This window comes from Oryctolagus cuniculus, chromosome 19 (genome assembly GCF_051225735.1).
Source record: "Oryctolagus cuniculus isolate XC-2025 breed Fujian yellow rabbit chromosome 19, ASM5122573v1, whole genome shotgun sequence".
Classification (NCBI taxonomy): Eukaryota; Metazoa; Chordata; class Mammalia; order Lagomorpha; family Leporidae; genus Oryctolagus; species Oryctolagus cuniculus.
This window is the reverse complement of record NC_142885.1, coordinates 42,632,235-42,651,821: the sequence shown is the minus strand read 5'-3', so window position 1 is coordinate 42,651,821 and position 19,587 is coordinate 42,632,235. Positions and strand designations below refer to the sequence as shown.

The 19,587-nt window shown below is 55.8% G+C and overlaps 1 protein-coding gene across 2 annotated transcripts; it reads right to left on the bottom strand.

Moving 5' to 3' along the window:
* Positions 1–10,851: 10,851 nt before the first annotated feature.
* On the bottom strand, positions 10,852–13,399 carry ZNF688 (zinc finger protein 688). 2 transcript variants are annotated; one of them, XM_089321175.1, is made up of 4 exons: positions 12,922–13,399; positions 12,727–12,827; positions 12,485–12,598; positions 10,852–11,867 (listed from the first exon to the last, which is right to left on the bottom strand). In XM_089321175.1, the coding sequence occupies exons 3-4, from the start codon at positions 12,561–12,563 to the stop codon at positions 11,359–11,361; spliced, it is 588 nt and encodes a 195-aa protein (XP_089177301.1). In that variant the 5' UTR covers positions 12,564–12,598; positions 12,727–12,827; positions 12,922–13,399; the 3' UTR covers positions 10,852–11,358. The 2 variants fall into 2 exon arrangements, with proteins under 2 accessions (XP_089177301.1, XP_089177302.1); XM_089321176.1 differs by lacking the exon at positions 12,727–12,827 and having other exon boundaries at positions 12,922–13,389.
* Positions 13,400–19,587: the final 6,188 nt, after the last annotated feature.

The window sequence follows — 19,587 nt, the reverse complement described above, 5'->3', positions numbered from 1 at the left end:
TGTTTGTCACCTGTGTCCACCCCTTGGGGCAGTGCCCACCACCCGCAGGACCAGAACTCTGGCTAGTTCTGGAAGCTCTGGACCCCCCAGGGGAAGAACCCCCGTAGAATTCTCACTCTGGAGGCCAGTTGGCTGAAGCACCAGCCAGAGCAGGGAGCGGCCTCGGAGCAGGGGCATGCCTGGCTCAGCAGGAAGCATAAGCCATACTAGCTACAGGCAAGGGGTCACCCCCTGAGAACACTGGGCCAGGAGGAAGATCCTGGCAGGGAGTGACTGCATTTGGGACAGGTGTTGGCCTGGCCACGAGGAACCCTTCCCAGAGGCTCAGTGACAGGTGAGTAGTAGTTCACGACCAGTCCCAGGTATGCAAGAATGCTTGGCTGGCCTCTTCCAAACCTGTCATTTTTCTGAATGTTGTTGAGAAACAACACCTTCAAAACGTACCTCTGCCTCCGGAAGCTCCCCAAGGCCTATTCTCAAAGAGAAATCTATACATACAGTGGGTGTTAATGTATATTACAAAAAAAACTAGGGGGAGCCGGCGCCGCGGCTCACTAGGCTAATCCTCCGCCTAGCGGCGCCGGCACGCCGGGTTCTAGTCCCAATCGGGGCGCCGGATTCTGTCCCGGTTGCCCCTCTTCCAGGCCAGCCCTCTGCTGTGGCCCGGGAGTGCAGTGGAGGATGGCCCAGGTGCTTGGGCCCTGCACCCCATGGGAGACCAGGAGAAGCACCTGGCTCCTGCCATTGGATCAGCGCGGTGCGCTGGCCGCAGCACACCGGCCAGCCACGGTGGCCATTGGAAGGTGAACCAACGGCAAAGGAAGACCTTTCTCTCTCTCTCTCTCTCTCTCTCTCTCTCACTGTCCACTCTGCCTGTCCAAAAAATAAAAAAATAATAATAAAAAAAAATAAACTAGGGGGAGGGTGTTGTGGTGCAGTGAGTGAACCCCATATCAAGAGTTCCAGCTGGGACCAGCACTGTGAGTAGTGGGTTAAAGCCCTGGCCTGAAGCACCCAAATCCCATATGGACGCCCGATCTAGTCCCGGCTGCTCCTCTTCCGATCCAGCTCTCTGCTGTGGCCTGGGAAAGCAGTGGAGGATGGCCCAAGTGCTTGGGCCCTGCACCTGCATAGGAGACCAGGAAGAAGTACCTGGCTCCTGGCTTCAGATCAGCGCAGCTCCAGTCGTTTTGGCCAATTGGGGAGTGAACCATTCAATGGAAGACCTCTCTCTCTCTCTCTCTCTCTCTCTCTCTGCCTCTCTCTGTAACTCTTTCAAATAAATAAAATAAATCTTGGGGGGGGGGAGTTCCATCTGCGCCGCCCTGGCAGGCAGCAGATGATGGCTCAAGTGCTTGGGTCACCGCCGTCCACATAGGAGACCCAGATGGAGCTTCCAGGCTCCTGGCTTCAGCCCAGCCCCGTCCTGGGTGCTGTGGGCATTTTGTGGGTGAACCAGCAGATGGAAGACCTGTCACTCTTGTTATCCTGCCTTTTAAATAGATGTAAAATAAACATTTAAGAAAGAAAAAAAAACTAGTAATTTCACAATTCTTTTGCACCAACATAAATGTTATCTTTTTTTAATATTTATTTTTATTTGAGGGGCAGAGTTACAGACAGTGAGAGGGAGAGACAGAGGGAAAGGTCTTCCTTCCGTTGCTTCACTCCACTCCACAAATAGCCACAATGGCTGGAGCTGTGCTGATCCAAAGCCAGGAGCCAGGAGCTTCTTCCCGGTCTCCCACGTGGGTGCAGGGGCCCAAGGACTTGGGCCATCTTCTACTGCTTTCCCAGGCATAGCAGAGAGCTGGATTGGATGTGGAGCAGCTGGGACTAGAACGGGTGCCCATATGGGATGCGGGCGCCACAGGCAAAGGATTACCTACTGCAGCCACTGTGCCAGTCCCATAAATGTATCTTTTAATTCAATTTTTTCACAGACTTCCTGAAGCAACCTCACTTTTTTTTTTTTTTTTTTTTTTTTGACAGGCAGAGTGGACAGTGAGAGAGAGGGACAGAGAGAAAGGTCTTCCTTTGCCATTGGTTCACCCTCCAATGGCCGCCGCGGCTGGTGCGCTGCGGCCGGCGCACCGCGCTGATCCAATGGCAGGAGCCAGGTACTTATCCTGGTCTGCCATGGGATGCAGGGCCCAGGGACTTGGGCCATCCTCCACTGCACTCCCTGGCCACTGCAGAGAGCTGGCCTGGAAGAGGGGCAACCGGGACAGAATCCGGTACCCGGACCGGGACTAGAACCTGGTGTGCCAGCGCCGCAAGGCGGAGGATTAGCCTAGTGAGCCGCAGCGCCACAACCTCACATTTAAATATGAACCCTCACCACAGCAGCAGTGTTGAGTACCCAGTGTAATGCAATGAGAAGGCCATGCCAAAAATGGCTGATGGCAACAGAAACTGCCTGGCAACAGGCTGTGATTGGATGGCTTTGGAAACTGCCTGGCAACAGGCTGTGATTGGTTAGGGCACAGACTGCCCCTTGACTGGATTGGCTGCCTTGGCTATATAAGCTGCTGTAGCACCTGAAATCAACGGTTCTGCGGGCTGCTTGCCTCAGGCCTGCTTTCACCTGACTCCCGGGGTCTGGGGGTCTGTTTGGTGACTCCAGGCCTCTTGCCCCCACCACACTCCTCCTCTCAGAAACGAATCCACTGCAACATCTGGCGCCCCAACGTGACTGAGAGAGAGAGAGACAGCGTGTCGGACTCGGCAAGGTCCCCCCTTAATTTCGGCAAGAAGGCCCCTCAGTGTTTTGTGTGCTGTTCGGTTCTGTGAGGGTGAGCACAGAACCCCCTCCTACGCCCCTTTCCTTGTCCTTGTCTTGGTCTAAGTGACCCCAGGTTAGGCACACACCGCCCAGAAGTGTATGCCGCTTCTCGGCTCCTCCTTTTACTTTCAGTTCGCCCGGTGAATTCACATAAGGGACTGATCATCCCAGAATTCGGAACCAAGTCATCTCCCTCACTCGAGAGAGGTGACACTCCGGAGACACTGTGTGTGCATACGGCCTTGACCTAATGAATCAAAGAAGACCCCCACTAAGCACAGGACATACTTACAATCTGATACACCACTGTCTGTTTGTCTAACGTAGGGAACCCCTGCAGAATGCCATCAGCTGCTGAGGTGCTAGGAATTTGCATTGTTATGGCAGCAGTGCAGTGCGTGTCTTTCCTTTGGCTAGAGTTGGCATGGCGTACTGCTCTTAAGTGCTCAAACATGGGAAAGATACCCCCCTCTCAGAAGTCCACTCAGATTGCCAAACATAGTGAATCTGTGAGTGATGAGAGCCTGTCACTCCAGGTCCCTGTCTCACAGACAACAGTTGGTGACTTAGGGAGAGAGAGGTCCCACAGTGAAAATGACAATGTAGCAAACAATGTAGCAATGCCTAGTCAGCCACCCCCCATATACCCGTGGGATGAACTTAGAGGACCTGAAGGCAATAACCCATGTGAGGTCATCCCATCTGCACCCAGTGAGGATCCCCACATTTGTGGCAGTCCCCAGGCACCCAGGCTCTCAGGGCAGCTGCTAGACCCCATCCCACCCGCATGTTTGCCATAAATGTAGGAGTGGATGCAGAATTCAGGCCCTGGATTCCAATGCCTGTAAAAAGGCTTCTGCTAACCAAGGGCCAAGGATATGCTTGTGTCTTTCCAGAGAATGCGGGACAGCCCATTTGGGTACCAGCCAGAAACATCAAGCCTACAACTGTCAGCCAACCAGAACCAGCTGAACAAGACTGAGAGTCTGCCTTGTTAGCGGGTGCACCTGCCCTATCATCCCACCCTGAGAAAGTGCCCATAGCCACATCTGCTACTGCTTTATACCCCACTAGCTCTGGTCAGCCACTCAAACGCCCCACAGCCTGTGTGCAGTCACGCCATTCCTGATTACCGTTGTTCTTCATTCCTATCCCTATCTGAGCAAGCACTCCTGTGGCCTCCCGTTTTGAGCACTGGTTAGTCAATGATGGGTAAGATCCCCTGGGAGACAACCTAAGAGAAGCACAGCCACGTGCAGAGACCACATGGAAACGGGGTCAACAATGGTCTGGCCAAGAATCATGCCTCCCGTTGCTCAAAAATAAATGAAAAGTGAGAAATGTGGTGGAACGAGAAGGTCATGCCAAGATGGCCGCTGACAACGGAAACTGCCTGGCAACAGGCTGTGATGGGATGGCTTTGGAAACTGCCTGGCAACAGGCTGTGCTTGGTTAGGGCATAGACCGCACCTTGACCAGAATGGCTGCCTTGGCTCTATAAGCTGCTGTAGCAACTGAAATCAACGAGTCTGCAGGCTGCTTGCCTCCGGCCCACTTTCACCCTACTCCTGGGGTCTGTGTGGTGACTCCCTGCCTCTTGCCCCCACCACGCTCCTCCTCCCAGAAACGAATCCACTGCACCACCCAGTCCCTGACAACTACTTTGACCAATGGAGGGGCAGTACCACACTCGTGGCCTACCAGCCCCGATGCCATCAACCAGAGGAGCAGCTGTTAACAGGACCAAAGGACCTGGAGACAGAAAACCAGCTGCCTCCATCGTAAAACTTGAATTCCCAGCCGGTGCCGCAGCTCACTAGGCTAATCCTCCACCTTGCGGCACTGGCACACTGGGTTCTACTCCCAGTCGGGGCGCCGGATTCTGTCCTGGTTGCCCCTCTTCCAGGCCAGCCCTCTGCCGTGGCCTGGGAATGCAGTGGAGGATGGCCCAAGTGCTTGGGCCCTGCGCCCGCATGGGAGACCAGGAGAAGCACCTGGCTCCTGGCTGCAGCGCGCCGGCTGTGGCAGCCATTGGAGGGTGAACCAACGGCAAAAGGAAGACCTTTCTCTCTGTCTCGCTGTCCACTCTGCCTGTCAAAAAAATAAAATAAAAAATAAAAATAAAACTTGAATTCCCACACTGCCATGGACCTGGAGTTTGGATGATTCATACAATGTGGCCTTGACCATGGTACCAATTCAAGTCTAAAGCCAACTGAGTGGCCGGCGCCGCGGCTCACTAGGCTAATCCTCCGCCTAGCGGCGCCGGCACACCGGGTTCTAGTCCCGGTCGGGGCGCCGGATTCTGTCCCGGTTGCCCCTCTTCCAGGCCAGCTCTCTGCTGTGGCCAGGGAGTGCAGTGGAGGATGGCCCAGGTGCTTGGGCTCTGCACCCCATGGGAGACCAGGAAAAGCACCTGGCTCCTGGCTCCTGCCATCGGATCAGCGCGGTGCGCCGGCAGCAGTGTGCCGGCCGCGGTGGCCATTGGAGGGTGAACCAACGGCAAAGGAAGACCTTTCTCTCTGTCTCTCTCTCTCTCACGGTCCACTCTGCCTGTCAAAAAATAAAAAAAAAATAAAAATAAAAAAAAATAAAGCCAACTGAGTGAGAATGAGAAGGTGGACATCCCAGGCTCCAGAGGGTACCAGAAATTCAGGCAAGCAAAAATCAGTTAACACCAGCGGCAGGCAACATGTCTGTGACATTTCTTGCTCAATACAGTATTCTTATGCCAGGCTTAACTGGGACATTGCAGTGAAAATTATCGGGGGTGGGGGGGCTGGCGCTGTGGTGCAGTGGGTTAAAACCCTGGCCTGAAGTGCCGGCATTCCATATGGGCGCCGGTTCTAGTCCCAGCTACTCTTCTTCCGATCCAGCTCTCTGATATGGCCTGGGAAAGCAGTGGAGGATGGCCCAAGTCCTTGGGGCCCTGCACCCACATGGGAGACCCGGAAGAAGCTCCTGTCTCCTGGCTTTGGACCAGCGCAGCTCCGGCCGTTGTGGCCATTTGGGGAGTGAACCAGCTGATGGAAGACCTTTCTCTCTGTCTCTCTCAAAGAAGTAAATAAAATTTTTAAAAAAGATGAAGTTCCTGCTTTAGGTTTACAATAAGCTGGGGGAAGACAGATCCCACGTTAAGATTCTGCCGACACAAGTTTGGGGAAAGACTTTATGGGCAGACTGGGTCCGGGCTATACAGTGGGTGGGTGGGGGTATTCAGCACAGGACAGAGCGGCTGCTGAGTTTCTGGCAGGAGGTCCCTGGGGGAGACACTGAGAAAGTCTGGCGGAGGACAGAGCTGTGGCGACTACAGTGAGGCTCACTTGGAGGGGATCACAGCGGAATGAGCCAGGGGTAGGGGTCGGGGCGAACCAGGCCCTGCGCTGCCCATCCCACCCATCCAGAGCTCTGGGTCGGCCAGGCCTCACCGAGCGCGCCCAGGAGGCCGCCTGTCTCCCGCTTCACGTCCCAGATCAGGAAGTGTTGCAGACACCCCTATGGCTACACAGAGACTTCAGCGTCATTCCCCTTCTCGGTCAGGCCCGTGTACAAGGCCAGGAAGCCAGCAGCACGGCCGGAGAGCGAGCCTCCCGCCGCTCCGTTCCCGGGAGGGACGCTGGGAAACGAGGGGCCAGCCAGCACGGCCGCACTGAACCTTGGCGGCCGGAAGTAGCATGATGGGGCCTCTCTAGGACGTGGAGAAACGGCCGGAAGTAGCATGGATGGGGCCTCTCTAGGACGCCGAGAACCGGCGGGTTACGCGAACTCGGTGGTTCCGGGCCGAGCTCATAAAGGCGTCCCCAGACAAGATGGCGGCATCCCAGCTTCTTTGCCTTGTAGAGAAAAGAGGTTAACCCACCTTGAACGTCTTTCTGGCATTGGCGAGCTGGCTTGTTCCCCCCGTAAATTCTCTTTTTGTTCTTCGAGAAGCCTTGGCAGCGCCTCTCGCCCAGAGTTAGGGCGGTCGCGACCGCTTCGACGTGGCGCTCGGGTCGGGCGAGGAGGCCTCACGCCCCCTCCGCAATCGCCAGCATCACTCAGCGGCTCCGTTTCTCAGGAACTTTGAGAAAACCCTTTTTTTGTTTTGTTTTGTTTTTGATTTTGTTTTTTCTCATTTACGCTGTAGGAGAATGTTCCGTGCTACTCCCCCAGAGCTCTAAACTTGTCATCCCTATTTCCACGCACCTACCGGGCTGCGGGCTTTCCCGGCACTTAGAGGTCAGACACCCCCCATTAGTGGTGCCTGGGCTCAGGGTCCTGCCCCCTTGCAGGCCCAGTCCAGAGAAGCCAGACGGACACTGCGAAGCTGCTGACCCCTGCTGACCAGGGGAAGACGAACTGGATTGGTGATGCATTAAGTTATGATTGCATACAAAAAATCAGATGAGCTTCTGCATGACAAGACTCATTTTTTTTTTCCTTTTACTATATTTGAGAGACAGTGAGAAATCTTCCATCAGCGTGGAATGCCCTCAAATGCCCTCAACAGCCAGGGCTGGACCAGGCTGAAGCTGGGAGCTGGGGACCCCATCTGGATCTCCCACAGGGCTAGCAAGGACCCAACTCTTTTTTTTTTTTTTTTTTAATTATTTTATTTATTTGAAAGAGTTAGAGAGAGAGAGAGGTCTTCCATCCGCTGGTTCACTCTTCAAATGACCGTAATGGCCAGAGCTGTGCCAGTCCGAACCCAGGAGCCTCCTCCAGGTCTCCCACGTGGGTGCAGGGACACAAAGGCTTGGGTCATCTTCTACTGCTTTCCCAGGCCACAGCAGAGAGCTGGATCAGAAGTGGAGCAGCCAGGATTCAAATCAGCGCCCATATGGGAGGCTGGCACTGCAAGCTGGGGCTTTAACCCACCGCGCCACAGCGCCAGCCCTAGGACCCAACTCTTTGAACCATCCCATGCTGTCTCCCGGGGTGTTCATTAGCAGGGAGCTGGATCAGAAGTGGAAGAGCCAGGCTAGGGCCCGGCACTCCCAACAGCTGATGTGGCCCACATGGGAGTCCTAACTGCTTCCTGTGCCAAACGCCCACCCCTCTTTGTGTTAGTGCTGCACTTCCACGGGGCCCAGGGTTTCCCAATTCCAAGCTCTCCAGGAGGAACAGAGCAGCAGACAGTGCACGAGCTGTAGTTCTGTGATGTGGTCAATAAGATTATTAGTTTACCTTGATTAATCACTTACTATGTGCCAGACTGAAATCTGCCTGTTAACAGGTTTAACCCTCGCAACCCCTCTGAGATGAGTTTGGGAGGGAGGGAGAGAGCTTCGTCTGCTGCCTACAACATGCCCCTTCGACCCAGGTCTCCTGTGTGGGTGCAAGAGCCCAGTGCCTTGAGCCTTCACCTCTGTTTCCCAGGGTTTGCATTAGTCCTTCAGAAAGTTAGCGGAAAATGGAATTGAAAGATGGTTTTATTTTGGGTGGACACAAAAGTTTTAAAGATTTTTTTATTTGTGGCCGGCGCCGCAGCTCACTAGGCTAATCCTCCGCCTGCAGCGCTGGCACCCCGGGTTCTAGTCCTGGTCGGGGCGCCGGACTCTGTCCCGGTTGCTCCTCTTCCAGGCCAGCTCTCTGCTGTGGCCAGGGAGTGCAGTGGAGGATGGCCCAAGTGCTTGGGCCCTGCACCCCATGGGAGACCAGGAAAAGCACCTGGCTCCTGGCTTTGGATCAGCGCAGCGTGCCGGCGGCAGTGGCCATTGGGGGTGAACCAATGGTAAAGGAAGACCTTTCTCTCTGTCTCTCTCTCTCCCTGTCCACTCTGCCTGTCAAAAACAAAAAAATTTATTTATTTGAAAGGTAGCACACACACACACACACACACACAGAGGGAGATACAGAGAAGTTTTCCATCTGCTGGTTCACTCCCCAAATGACCATAAGAGCCAGCTGTGGGCCAGGCTGAAGCCAAGAGTCAGGAACTCCATTCTGGTCTCCCGCATGGGTGCAGGGGCCCAAGGACTTGGACCATCTTCCACTGCTTTCCCAGGCCACAGCAGAGAACTGGATCAAAAGTGGAGCAGCCAGGACTAGAACTGGCACCCACATGGGATGCCGGCACTGCAGGTGGCGGCTTTACCCGCTACACCACAGCGCCAGCCCCCGCACAGAACTTCTTACCTTCATTGTTAAGCCGTGCCTGGCTGTCCGTTCCACTGAACTGTGCACTTTCCAATCATTGAAATGGTGAGTATCCTGTATGTTCCGTCACAAAACGTAAAGGAAAATGACCTGGCCGCTTCCCAGTCTCTCTAGAACCAAATCCACGTGTTGCATCACGGGCAGGTGAGACCCTCTGTCTCCTGTCCCCTCCCCACCAGCTCTCCGCAGTCCCTTAGTCCAGCCACACCTGCACCTGTCCCAAACTCCCCGGGAGCTCCGCACATCCGGCCTCTGCGCCTCCCTTGGAAACGACTCCTGTGCCCAACCTGCCCTTCCAGCCCTGGATCCCCACGGGCTCTCACTGGATCTCAGCTCAGAGGTCTGCTGCTCACCAAGACCGAGCCTACGCCTGCCTCTCCAGCAGCCCTCATGATGTGCAAGCGTTCTGCGCCACCCCTTGTCACGCTGCCCGACTCTGGGAAGTCCCAGGAGGCTCCGAGGGAGGGCATCTGGCCTAGCTGTGAAGACGGCGCTGAGGACACGCAGGTGCCCCGGCAAAGGTTGGATCCCCAGCTCCAGTTCCTGACTCCAGCTTCCTGCCCCTCCACCCCCACCCCCACCCCTGCCCCGCCAGGAGGCGACAGATGATGGCTTCAGCCTGGTCCAGTCCTGGCCATCGCAGGCCCGTGGGGAGTAGAACCAGCCGATGGGAGTTCTTTGTCTGTGTCTCTCTGTCCCTCAAATAAATAAATAAAAATCGTACACGCACCGTCTTGGTCTTCTCCCTCTCTTCCAGGCAGCACCAGCTCTCTCCGGCTCCTCCTCCTCTTCTGGGACTCACCCTCCCTTTGCGCTGGTCACCCCCCTGGCTTTCACAGCCCCCTGTCCTGCTCAGCCCTTGGCCAACGCTGGGGCTCCCCTGCTCCACGTCCCTGGGCGGGAAACCTCTGCAGCTCTCGCTTACTCTCGGCTCACGCTGTCGGTCCCTGAGCCACACAGATGCTAAGCGGAGACCCTCCTGAGCATGGTTCTTCCCAATGCCAAGGTCACCAGCACCCTTGTTCCCGCTCTCGATGACCTCCACCTGGGAATAGATGCCCAACACACCTGCAGCGTCCTCCCACACTGCTTTGTAAAGACAGCGTCTGCCGGTTCCTGTCTAGCAGCCCCGCTCCCGCTCAACAACTTTCAGTGGCTCCTTAGTGCCCCCCGTTGAGATCTGCACCCTCCCAGATTTTTTTTTAAGATTTATTTATTTATTTATTTAGAAAGATTTTATTTATTTATTTGAGAGAGAAAGTTACAAACAGTGAGAGGGAGAGAGAGAGAGAGAGGTATTCCATCTGCTGGTTCACTCTCCAGATGGCCGCAATGGCCAGAGCTACGCCAGTCAGGAGCCAGGAGTCAGGAGCTTCTTCCCGGTCTCCCATGTGGGTGCAGGGGCCCAAGCACTTGGGCCATCTTCTACTGCTTTCCCACGTCACAGCAGAGAGCTGGATTGGAAGGGGAGCAGCTGGGATTCGAACCAGACACTGGGGAGTGGAGCGGGCACTGTATTATGGCAGGTAATGCCCCTACCTGCAGCGCCGGCATCCCATATGGGCACCAGTTCAAGTCCCAGCTGCGCCTGGGAAAGCAGTAGAAGATGGCCCAAGTGCTTGAGCCCCTGCACACATGTGGGAGACCTGGAAGAAGCTCCTGGCTCCTGGCTTCAGCCTGGCCCAGTCCCTGGCTGTTGGCGGCCATTTGGGGAGTGAACCAGTGGATGGAAGACTTCTCTCTCTCCTTCTCTCTCTCTGTAACTCTGCCTTTCAGATACAATAAATACATCTTTAAAAAAAAAAAAAAAAAGAGGAAAGGAAGGAAGAGAACAGGGACTCTAGCATGCACAGGGCTCAGCTTCTCTGGACCCCATCCTGCAACCTGAGCCCCTTCCTGTGTTTCATTTGTTATTATTTATTTGCTACGCTGGGATGGCGCCCTACCTCCTTAGAGCGAACTGAGGCTGGAGGGAGGGGAGGCACGTGACTCACCAGGGGCCAGGTGCGGAGCCTAGATCTGGGCACCTGCGGGCACCTGTACTCCCCCCACCCACTCCACAGGGCTCCTTGCAATTAGCCAGGTCTGGCAGTGGATAACCGAGCAACTGATGCGTCCTGAGCTGATGCAAAGAACTCAACCACCGCACCAGCTACTGAGCCATTTCGAGAAAAGTCCAGCATCGCAAGTCCATCATTGTTTTTTTTTTTTTTTTTTTTTTTTTTTTTTACAAAAGACTGGGTGTCAGGCTTCATCTAGCTGCATCTTTACAGGCACTTTTCTGTTTCACAGGTTCGGAAACTTGAGGGATCCTTGAGGGAAGCTCAAGGGGATGCATTTCAGTTCCCAAGTCCCTGGCTCAGGAGCCAGCGTCCCGGGCTCAGGCCAGTCCTTCGTGCCCACGGTCAGGTTCAACCCCACCCTGGGGTAGCGGCTCACCCGCACTCCTCAAAGATGTCCGGGTAGTGTCTGAAGAGCACAGGCGGGTCCCGGTCCCCTCGTACCGGGGCGCGGGGCACCGCGCGGATCCCCGGCCTCCGGCCCCGCCGCCCCCCGGAGCAGGAGCGGTGGATCCACTGGTGCGCCTCCACCGCGAACTTCCTCTTGAAGCGCGTGCCGCACTCGGGGCAGGGGAAGGGCCGCTCGCCCGAGTGCATGCGCCGGTGGCTGACCAGCAGCGAGGGGTAGGTGAAGCGGCGGCCGCAGTCCGCACACACGTGGCGCCGCTGGCTGGCCTGAGAGTCCGCGCCGGGCGCCGGCGGCTGTGCACCTGCCGTCCGGTCCCAGGCAACCTTGGCTGGTGGCGGCTCTGCTCTCGCCGAGGCCTTGCTGATGGGAGGGTCGGGACTGTGGGTAACCAAGTCCTCAGGCGCGTTTGCAGGTCCCTTGACCCCCGCTGCTTCCTGGGGTTCCTCCTCCTCCTCCTTCTTGTTGGGGACTTGTCCTGGGAAGCAGGAATTAAGGTCTATTTAGGTGCGGTCCTCGGGTGTTACATGGGAGTAGGAACGGCTTCCTCACTTCCTAGGGTCTGTTGGGCAGGGTGGATGCGAAGATGGACGCTAAGCACTTAATACATGCTCAGTGAGCAGGAGCTACTGTGAGCGGGGTTATCAATTTTGGGATGGGGGTGGGGAGAGGGCCAGACTGCTTTACAGAGGAGAAATGCTTGGTTTACTACAGATGGCGCTGCTGGGGGCCGGGAGCGGGGATGGCGAGGGGAACAAGAGCCCAGCTGTCCATTACTGGACATCTCTTGTTCCACATTGCCTCGGTCAGTGAGTATCAATGGGATGCCCAAGCCACTTCCGTTTTTAAAGGGCTGTACTTGTACCTGAGAGAGAGAGAGGAAGAGGGGGTGACACTGGACCTGTATGTAAGAGCCTTGGGCTCAGCTCTGGTCTCTGTATGTCCCAAGTCCTGAACGCGCAGTTTCGGGTCTCGCCTCCCCCCCCCCCCCTTAGTGTCACACACCTCTAGGCTCTCTACTTCCTTGGGGACGCTGGATGCAAACCCTGCCCTAGCAAACCGCGGTTGGGGAGATGGGGGGGGCCAATCCCTCACCTCTCAGAGCCCCTCCCGGGCTCTGCCCCTCGTCGGGGTCCTGGGCGGCGGGGCTCCAAGCCTCACTCTCCCGTTCCATCCAAGAGATGAGGGCTGGTTTGGGGCCCGGGAATCCTGGGAGAGAACGGGGTGGGGAGGGGGAGGGATGTCACCGTGCTGGCCCGAGGCTGGCCTGGGAAGATGTCACACACACACACACCCCCCACCGGGGTGAGGGCACCTGCTCGGGTCTTATACTCAACCTGGAGAGGGTGTGCAATGCTGCAGACTGAATGGAGCGGATGCGGGATGGGAACGCTCCCGAGGGGGTACCCGAAGCCCTGGGAGTGGGAGGAGGCTGGTGCTGTTGGTGGAATAGCGCGGGGTTACAGCTCACGATCCGCTCGCCCTGTGAATCCCAGTGAACGGGGGTGGGGGGCTCGGACCCGGGGCCTCACCGAGCGCGCCCAGGTGGCCGTAGTTCTCCCGCATCACGTCCCGGTACAGGGCCCTCTGCGCGGGCCGCAGACACCCCCACTCCTCCGAGGAGAAGTACACGGCCACGTCCGCGAACCGCACGGCCCCAGGCTTCCCGCAACAGGGCCGGGTCTCCCCGGGTCTCAGCGTCAGGAGCGGGGCTGGGGGCGGCGCCATGGGGCCGAGCGGCGGCCGCCTTGTGCCCGGGGCCGCCGCCTCTCGGCTCCCGGGTCTCCGATTTCGTCGTCCACAGGAAGGACTGCGGGGGCCCGGGCCCCGCCCAGCCTCGGCGTCGGAACGCAGCCGGGACTGGGGAGCGAAGTAGCAGGGCTGGCTGCTGGGGATTCGGGGGTTCTGAGGGGGACAAATAAAACTCCTTGGTTGTTTATTCACTTCTTGGCCGCTTGGACAGACACCCGGGTTAAGGACCCGGAAGATGCCTTCAGAAAATATGGCGACAACCTGGCTTCAATTGCCATCCGCACCACGCCAGCACTCACCCCCTACCCCCGGAACATAGCAAACATGGCGCCTGTGTGGCTTCCCTGGCTTCATCGTCCCACTTGCCCTTAAATACAATGGCGACTCCTAAGAAGAGAGGGCGGTGGAGGGCCAGGGAAGCCGATGAGACCCTTTTGCCTTCAAGAAAGATGGACGAGCCCGTAGCTTCAAGGTCCTCGTAAACCCGCAAAGACGGCGGCAGATGATTGGTCTAACTACATGAAGAAGCTGGGCTGTGATTGGTCGCCGCCGGGCGGGGCCTTTAAAAGGACCCGGGGCCCTTCCGCCGCTCTTATTGATAGAACTAATGGAAGACTGCGGCGTCCCAGTGCTCTTGACTGTGACAACCTCGCAGCTCACGGGACCCCGCACCCGCGGCGCCACTCTGTCTCTGCGCCTGCGCAGCACGCGAAGACACGTGCTTTGTGGGGATAGTCATTGATTAGTATACATGGTTATTTTACAAACTAATACAGGGGTCGTCGCTGTGGCGCAGAGGGTCAAAGCCCAGCCTGCAGTGCCGGCATCCCATATGAGCGTGGGTTCAGGTCCCGGCTGTTCCTCTTCCAATCCAGCTCTCTGCTATGGCCTGGGAAAGCAGTAGAAGATGGCCCAAGTTCTTGGGCCCCTGCACCCACGTGGGAGACCGGGAAGAAGCTCCTGGCTCCTGGCTTCGGATTAGCTCAGTTCTGCCCATTGCAGCCATTTGGGGAGTTAGCCATCAGATGGAAGACCTCTCTCTCTGGCTCTCTCTCTCTCTGTAACTCTGCCTTTCAAACAAATAAAATACATCTTTTTTTTTTTTTAAAGATTTATTTATTTATTTGAAAGGCAGAGTTACACAGAGAGAGGAGAGGCAGAGGGAGAGAGAGGTCTTCCATCCGCTGGTTCACTCCCCAATTGGCCACAATGGCCAGAGCTGTGCCCATCGAAGCCAGGAGCCAGGAGCTTCCTCCAGGTCTCCCACGCGGGTGCAGGGGCCCAAGGTCCTGGGCCATCTTCTACTGCTTTCCCAGGCCACAGCAGAGTGCGGGATTGGAAGAGGAGCAGCTGGGACTAGAACCGGCTCCCATATGGGATTCCTGCACTTCAGGCCAGGGCGTTAACCCACTGAGCCACAGTGCCGGCCCCAATAAAATACATCTTAAAAATAAAAAGCGAGCGTGCAATCTGTGCTTTAAAAAAAAAATAAAAACCATACATACAGCTTGTAAGGAAAGGGCAATGCAATCCCCTTGTACTCTTTCTTCTTACTCCCTAGAGGCAACCTCTTAACTCTTCATTAATTTGAGTTATATACAGATAATATACAGATCTCCAAGGTGAAATTCGCTGAGTACTGATAAATGTGTATAGCTGTTTGGGGCTGGTGCTGTAGCATAGCAGGTAAAGCCACCGCCTGCAGTGCCAGCATCCCATATGGGCCACCGGTTTGAGTCTCAGCTGCTCCACTTCTGATCCAGCTCTCTGCTATGGCCTGGGAAAGCAGAGGAGGATGGCCTAGGTCCTTGGGCCCCTGCACCCATGTGGGAGACCTGGAAGAAGCTCCACGCTCCCGATCAGCTCAGCTCTGGCCATTGTGACCAATTGGGGAGTGAACCAATGGATGGGAGACCTCTCTCTGTCTCTCTCTGCCTCTCTCTGCCTCTCTTTCTCTCTCTGTGTAACTTTCAAATAAATAAATGAATCTTAATATATATATATGTGTACACATATGTATACACACACACACACACACACACACGACTTACCACTTTCCTTGTTTGCAGGTATAACCCAGCGGTATTAGGTACATTCACGCCGTGTGAATTATCACTGACATCCATCTCCATCCAGCATCTTCATCTTCCCTAAAATAAGTCGTTCACTGAACCCTTAGTTCTTTCTTCCGAACTTTCATTTTTTAAATATTTATTTATTTGAAAGGCAGAGTGACAGAGAGAGAAAGAGAGATCTTCTTCCATCCGCTGGTTTATTCCTCAAATGGCTGCAGTACTTGGGGCTGGGCCAGGCGGGAGCCAGAAGCAGGGAATTCATCCCGGTCTCCCGTGGGTGGTGGGGACTCAGCCGGAACCAGAACCAGCGCTCTGGCATGGGATACAGTCGTGACCTCTCAGCACACAGGCAGCGAAGTCTGCTGATTTCACAGCACCAATAAAGGATGCCCTCGATGGCGTCTCAAATCAGTGTATCAAGAAATAATGACAGGCAGGGGTCTGGCGTTGTGACACAGCAGGTTAAGCCCACCTGCAACACCCGGAATCTGGGCTGCCTTTTTTTTTTTTTTTTTTTGACAGGCAGAGTGGACAGTGAGAAAGAGAGAGAGAGAGAGAGAAAGGTCTTCCTTTGCCATTGGTTCACCCCCCGATGGCCGCCGCGGCCAGCACTTGGGCTGACCCAAAGCCAGGAGCCAGGTGCTTCTCCTGGTCTCCCATGGGGTGCAGGGCCCAAGCACCTGGGCCATCCTCCACTGCACTCCCTGGCCACAGCAGAGAGCTGGCCTGGAAGAGGGGCAACCGGGACAGAATCCGGCACCCCGACCGGGACTAGAATCTAGTGTGCCGGCGCCGCAGGCGGAGGATTAGCCTATTGAGCCATGGCGCCAGCCGGCTGCTCCACTTCTGATCCAGCTCTCTGCTATGGCCTGGGAAAACAGCGGAAGATGCCCCAAGTCCTTGGGGTCCCTGTACTCCCTGTACATGGGGAGACCCACATGAAGTTCCTGGCTCCTAGCTTTCAGCCTGGCCCAGCCCTGCCCATTGCAGCCATTTGGGGAGTGAACCAGTGGATACAAGTTCTCTCTCTCTCTCTTTCTCTCATTCTCTCTCTCTCTCTCTCTCCTTTTCTTTTTAGATTTATTTATTCATTTGAAAAGCAGAAATACAGAGAGAAAGAGAGAGATGGAGAGAGAATCTTCCATCTGCTGATTCACTCCCCCAGATGACTGCAATGGCCAGGGTTGGGCCAGGCCAAAAACTTCATCCGGGTCTCCCATGTGGGTCCAGGGGCCCAAGGACTTGGAACATTTTCTGTTGCTTTCCCAGGCGCATTAGCACAGAGCTGGATCGGAAGTGGAGCATTCAAGACTCGAACCAGCACCCATACGGTTTAACCTTCTATGCCACAGTGCTGCCCCCTAAATAAATCTTGAAAAGAAAAAAAAAATCTTTGCATCTTCAGAGGTTCAAGTTTTAAAAAATAAATAAGGACAGGCATTGTGGTCCAGAGGTTAAGTCACCACTTGGGACAAGTCCCAGTTCCGCCCCCACTTCTTTTTTTTTTTTTTTTTTTTTTTTTTTTTGACAGGCAGAGTGGACAGTGAGAGAGAGAGACAGAGAGAAAGGTCTTCCTTTGCCGTTGGTTCACCCTCCAATGGCCGCCGCGGTCGGCGCGCTGCGGCCGGCGCACTGCGCTGATCCGATGGCAGGAGCCAGGAGCCAGGTGCTTTTCCTGGTCTCCCATGGGGTGCAGGGCCCAAGCACCTGGGCCATCCTCCACTGCACTCCCTGGCCACAGCAGAGAGCTGGCCTGGAAGAGGGGCAACCAGGACAGAATCCGGCGCCCCAACCGGGACTAGAACCCGGTGTGCCGGCGCCGCTAGGCGGAGGATTAGCCTAGTGAGCCGCGGCGCCGGCCCGCCCCCACTTCTTATCCAGCTTCCTGTCCATGTGCACCCTGGAAGGAGCAGGTGAGGGCGAAGGTAGTTCAGTTCCTGCCACCCATGTTGGAGACCTGATTGAGTTCCGGGCTCTTAGCTTCCGCCTGGCCCAGTGCCAGCTGACGCAGGCATCGGAGGAGTGGACCAGCCAATGGGAGACCTCTCGCCCTTGCTCTCTGAAACTCCTTCTCTGTGTCACTCTGCCTTTCAAACAATCAAATCAATCTCTTTGAAGTGTTGACTGTAGAAGCTGGGTGATGGGAATGTGAGCGTTTACTGCAACATTCGATGCTTTTGAAGACTGGAAGTGTGCATAACAACATGGTGAGCGACCGGCACTCGGCAAGGTGCTTGAAGACTGTAAGGACGGGGGCCGTTATTTTTTAAGAATTATTTTATTTATTTGAAAGACAGAGTTACAGAGAGAAGTAGAGCCAGAGAGAGAGGTCTTCCATGCTCTAGTTCACTCCCCAGATGACCGCAAAGGCCAGAGCTGAGCTAGCTGAAGCCAGGAGCCAGGAGCTTCTGCCAGGTCTCCCATTCAGGTGCAGGGGTCCAAGGACTTGGGCCATCTACTACTGCTATCCCAGGCCACAGCAGAGAGCTGGATCAGAAGTGGAGCAGTCAGGTGTCGAACCGGCACTATGCCACAGCGCCACCCCCTGCAGTTCATTCTTTAAAACAAAACCAAAACAAAATATAGGGCCGCAGCTGCGGTGCAGCAGGTTAAAGCTCTGGCCTGCAGTGCCAATATCCCATAGGGGTGCCAGTTCAGGTCCTGGCTGCTCCACTTCCAGTCCGGCTCCCTGCTGGTGCGCCTGGGAAAGCAGTGGGAAATGGCCTGGGTGCTGGAGTCCCTGCACCTGTGTGGGAAACCTGGAAGAAGCTCCTGGCTCCTGGCTTTGGATCTGCCCAACTTGGCCATTGGGGCCATTTGGGGAGTGAACCAGAGGATAGAAGACCTTTCTCTCTGTCTCTCTGTCTGTAACTCTGCCTCTCAAATAAATAAATCTTGAAAAACAAAACAAAACAAAAATCCTCCCCAGAATTCTGTTTCCAGCTCACATGGCTTAAGAATACATTATTCAGGGGCTGGCACTTTGGCACCGTGGGTTAAAGCCCTGGCCTGAAGCACTGGCATCCCATATGGCTGCTGGTTCTAGTCCCGGCTGCTCCTCTTCCGATCCAGCTCTCTGCTATGACCTGGGAAAGCAGTAGAGGATGGCCAAGTGCTTGGGCCCCTGCACCCGCATGGGAGACCTGGAAGAAGCTCCTGGCTTCGGATTGGCACAGCTCGGGCCGTTGTGGCCATCTGGGGAGTGAACCAGCAAATGGAAGACCTCTCTCTCTGTCTCTACCTCTCTAACTGTGTTTCAAATAAATAAAATAATTTTATAAAAGAAAACATTATTCAAAGGATGCAAAATCCTGGAAACATGCAAATACCTGAGGAAGAAGAGAACATTGCAATCAACAGGCCCAACCCTGCAGTTTAGTGAGATATTTGTACCAAAGTGAGCACGGGGCAGGAAGCTGCCCCATCTGAGGCCAGTGTCCTCTCTGTGGCCACCCTGAGGTCTTCAAGACCAAACAGCGCCCGCCACCAGTGGCTCAGTGGCTTCATGCCACATGTGTCTCCTTGCAGTCTCACCTGCACTGGCCACAACAGTCCTGGGATGAGCGCCCCTCTGTGGAGACAAGTCCAACGTAGGACCTCGATTCTGGGGGGGGGGGGGGTCCAGAATGGGGGTGGCTCCTTTAATAGGCTCTGGCATCTCAAATGACCCCCAGCACTGAGGAGATATCAGACCAGAAAGCAGAACACTCTAAGGGAAAGAATATTCCAGAAAGAGCCAGCTAGGCCGATGGTTTGTAGTACAAGAAGCCCAGGTGGGCTGGTTCAGGTCCTGGCTACTCTGCTTCCAATCCAGTTTCCTGCTAATATGCAGCCTGGGGTGCAGGGAGTCCCGATGGGGCTTCAGCGGGATCAGAGTGTGCGAGTGGAGACCGGTTCGACATGAGACACCTGCTACCTCTCCCGTGCCCCTGCTTACGGCCCGCAGGATCCTGGGATCCTGGGCCTCGGAGCTGCACGCCTCCACACTCCTGCGAAGGAGAAGCACTGGGCTCCACTGAGAACACGGGCTGGGAGGCCGAGGCCGCCGCCTCTGCGCTGCACTCCCAGCCCACTCGCCTATGGGCCCCTCGGTGCCCCTCGCCCACGCCCGGCGGAATCCTGGCCCGATTGCCGGGATTGATCGAGCGCCCCCAGGTGGCTGTGGGGTGCGTCGCATCACACGTCCAGGTACAGAGATCCTGTGCGCGCACCACACACCTCCAGGGAGACGTACAAGGCCACGTCCGCAAACCTCACGGCCCCTGGCCGGATCTTCCCGGGTACATCCGCTGTGGGGTCCAGGGCGGCGCCGTGGGAAACCCCCGTGGTGCTCGGCAAACTGAGGCTGTCGAGAATCATCGGAATGCTACA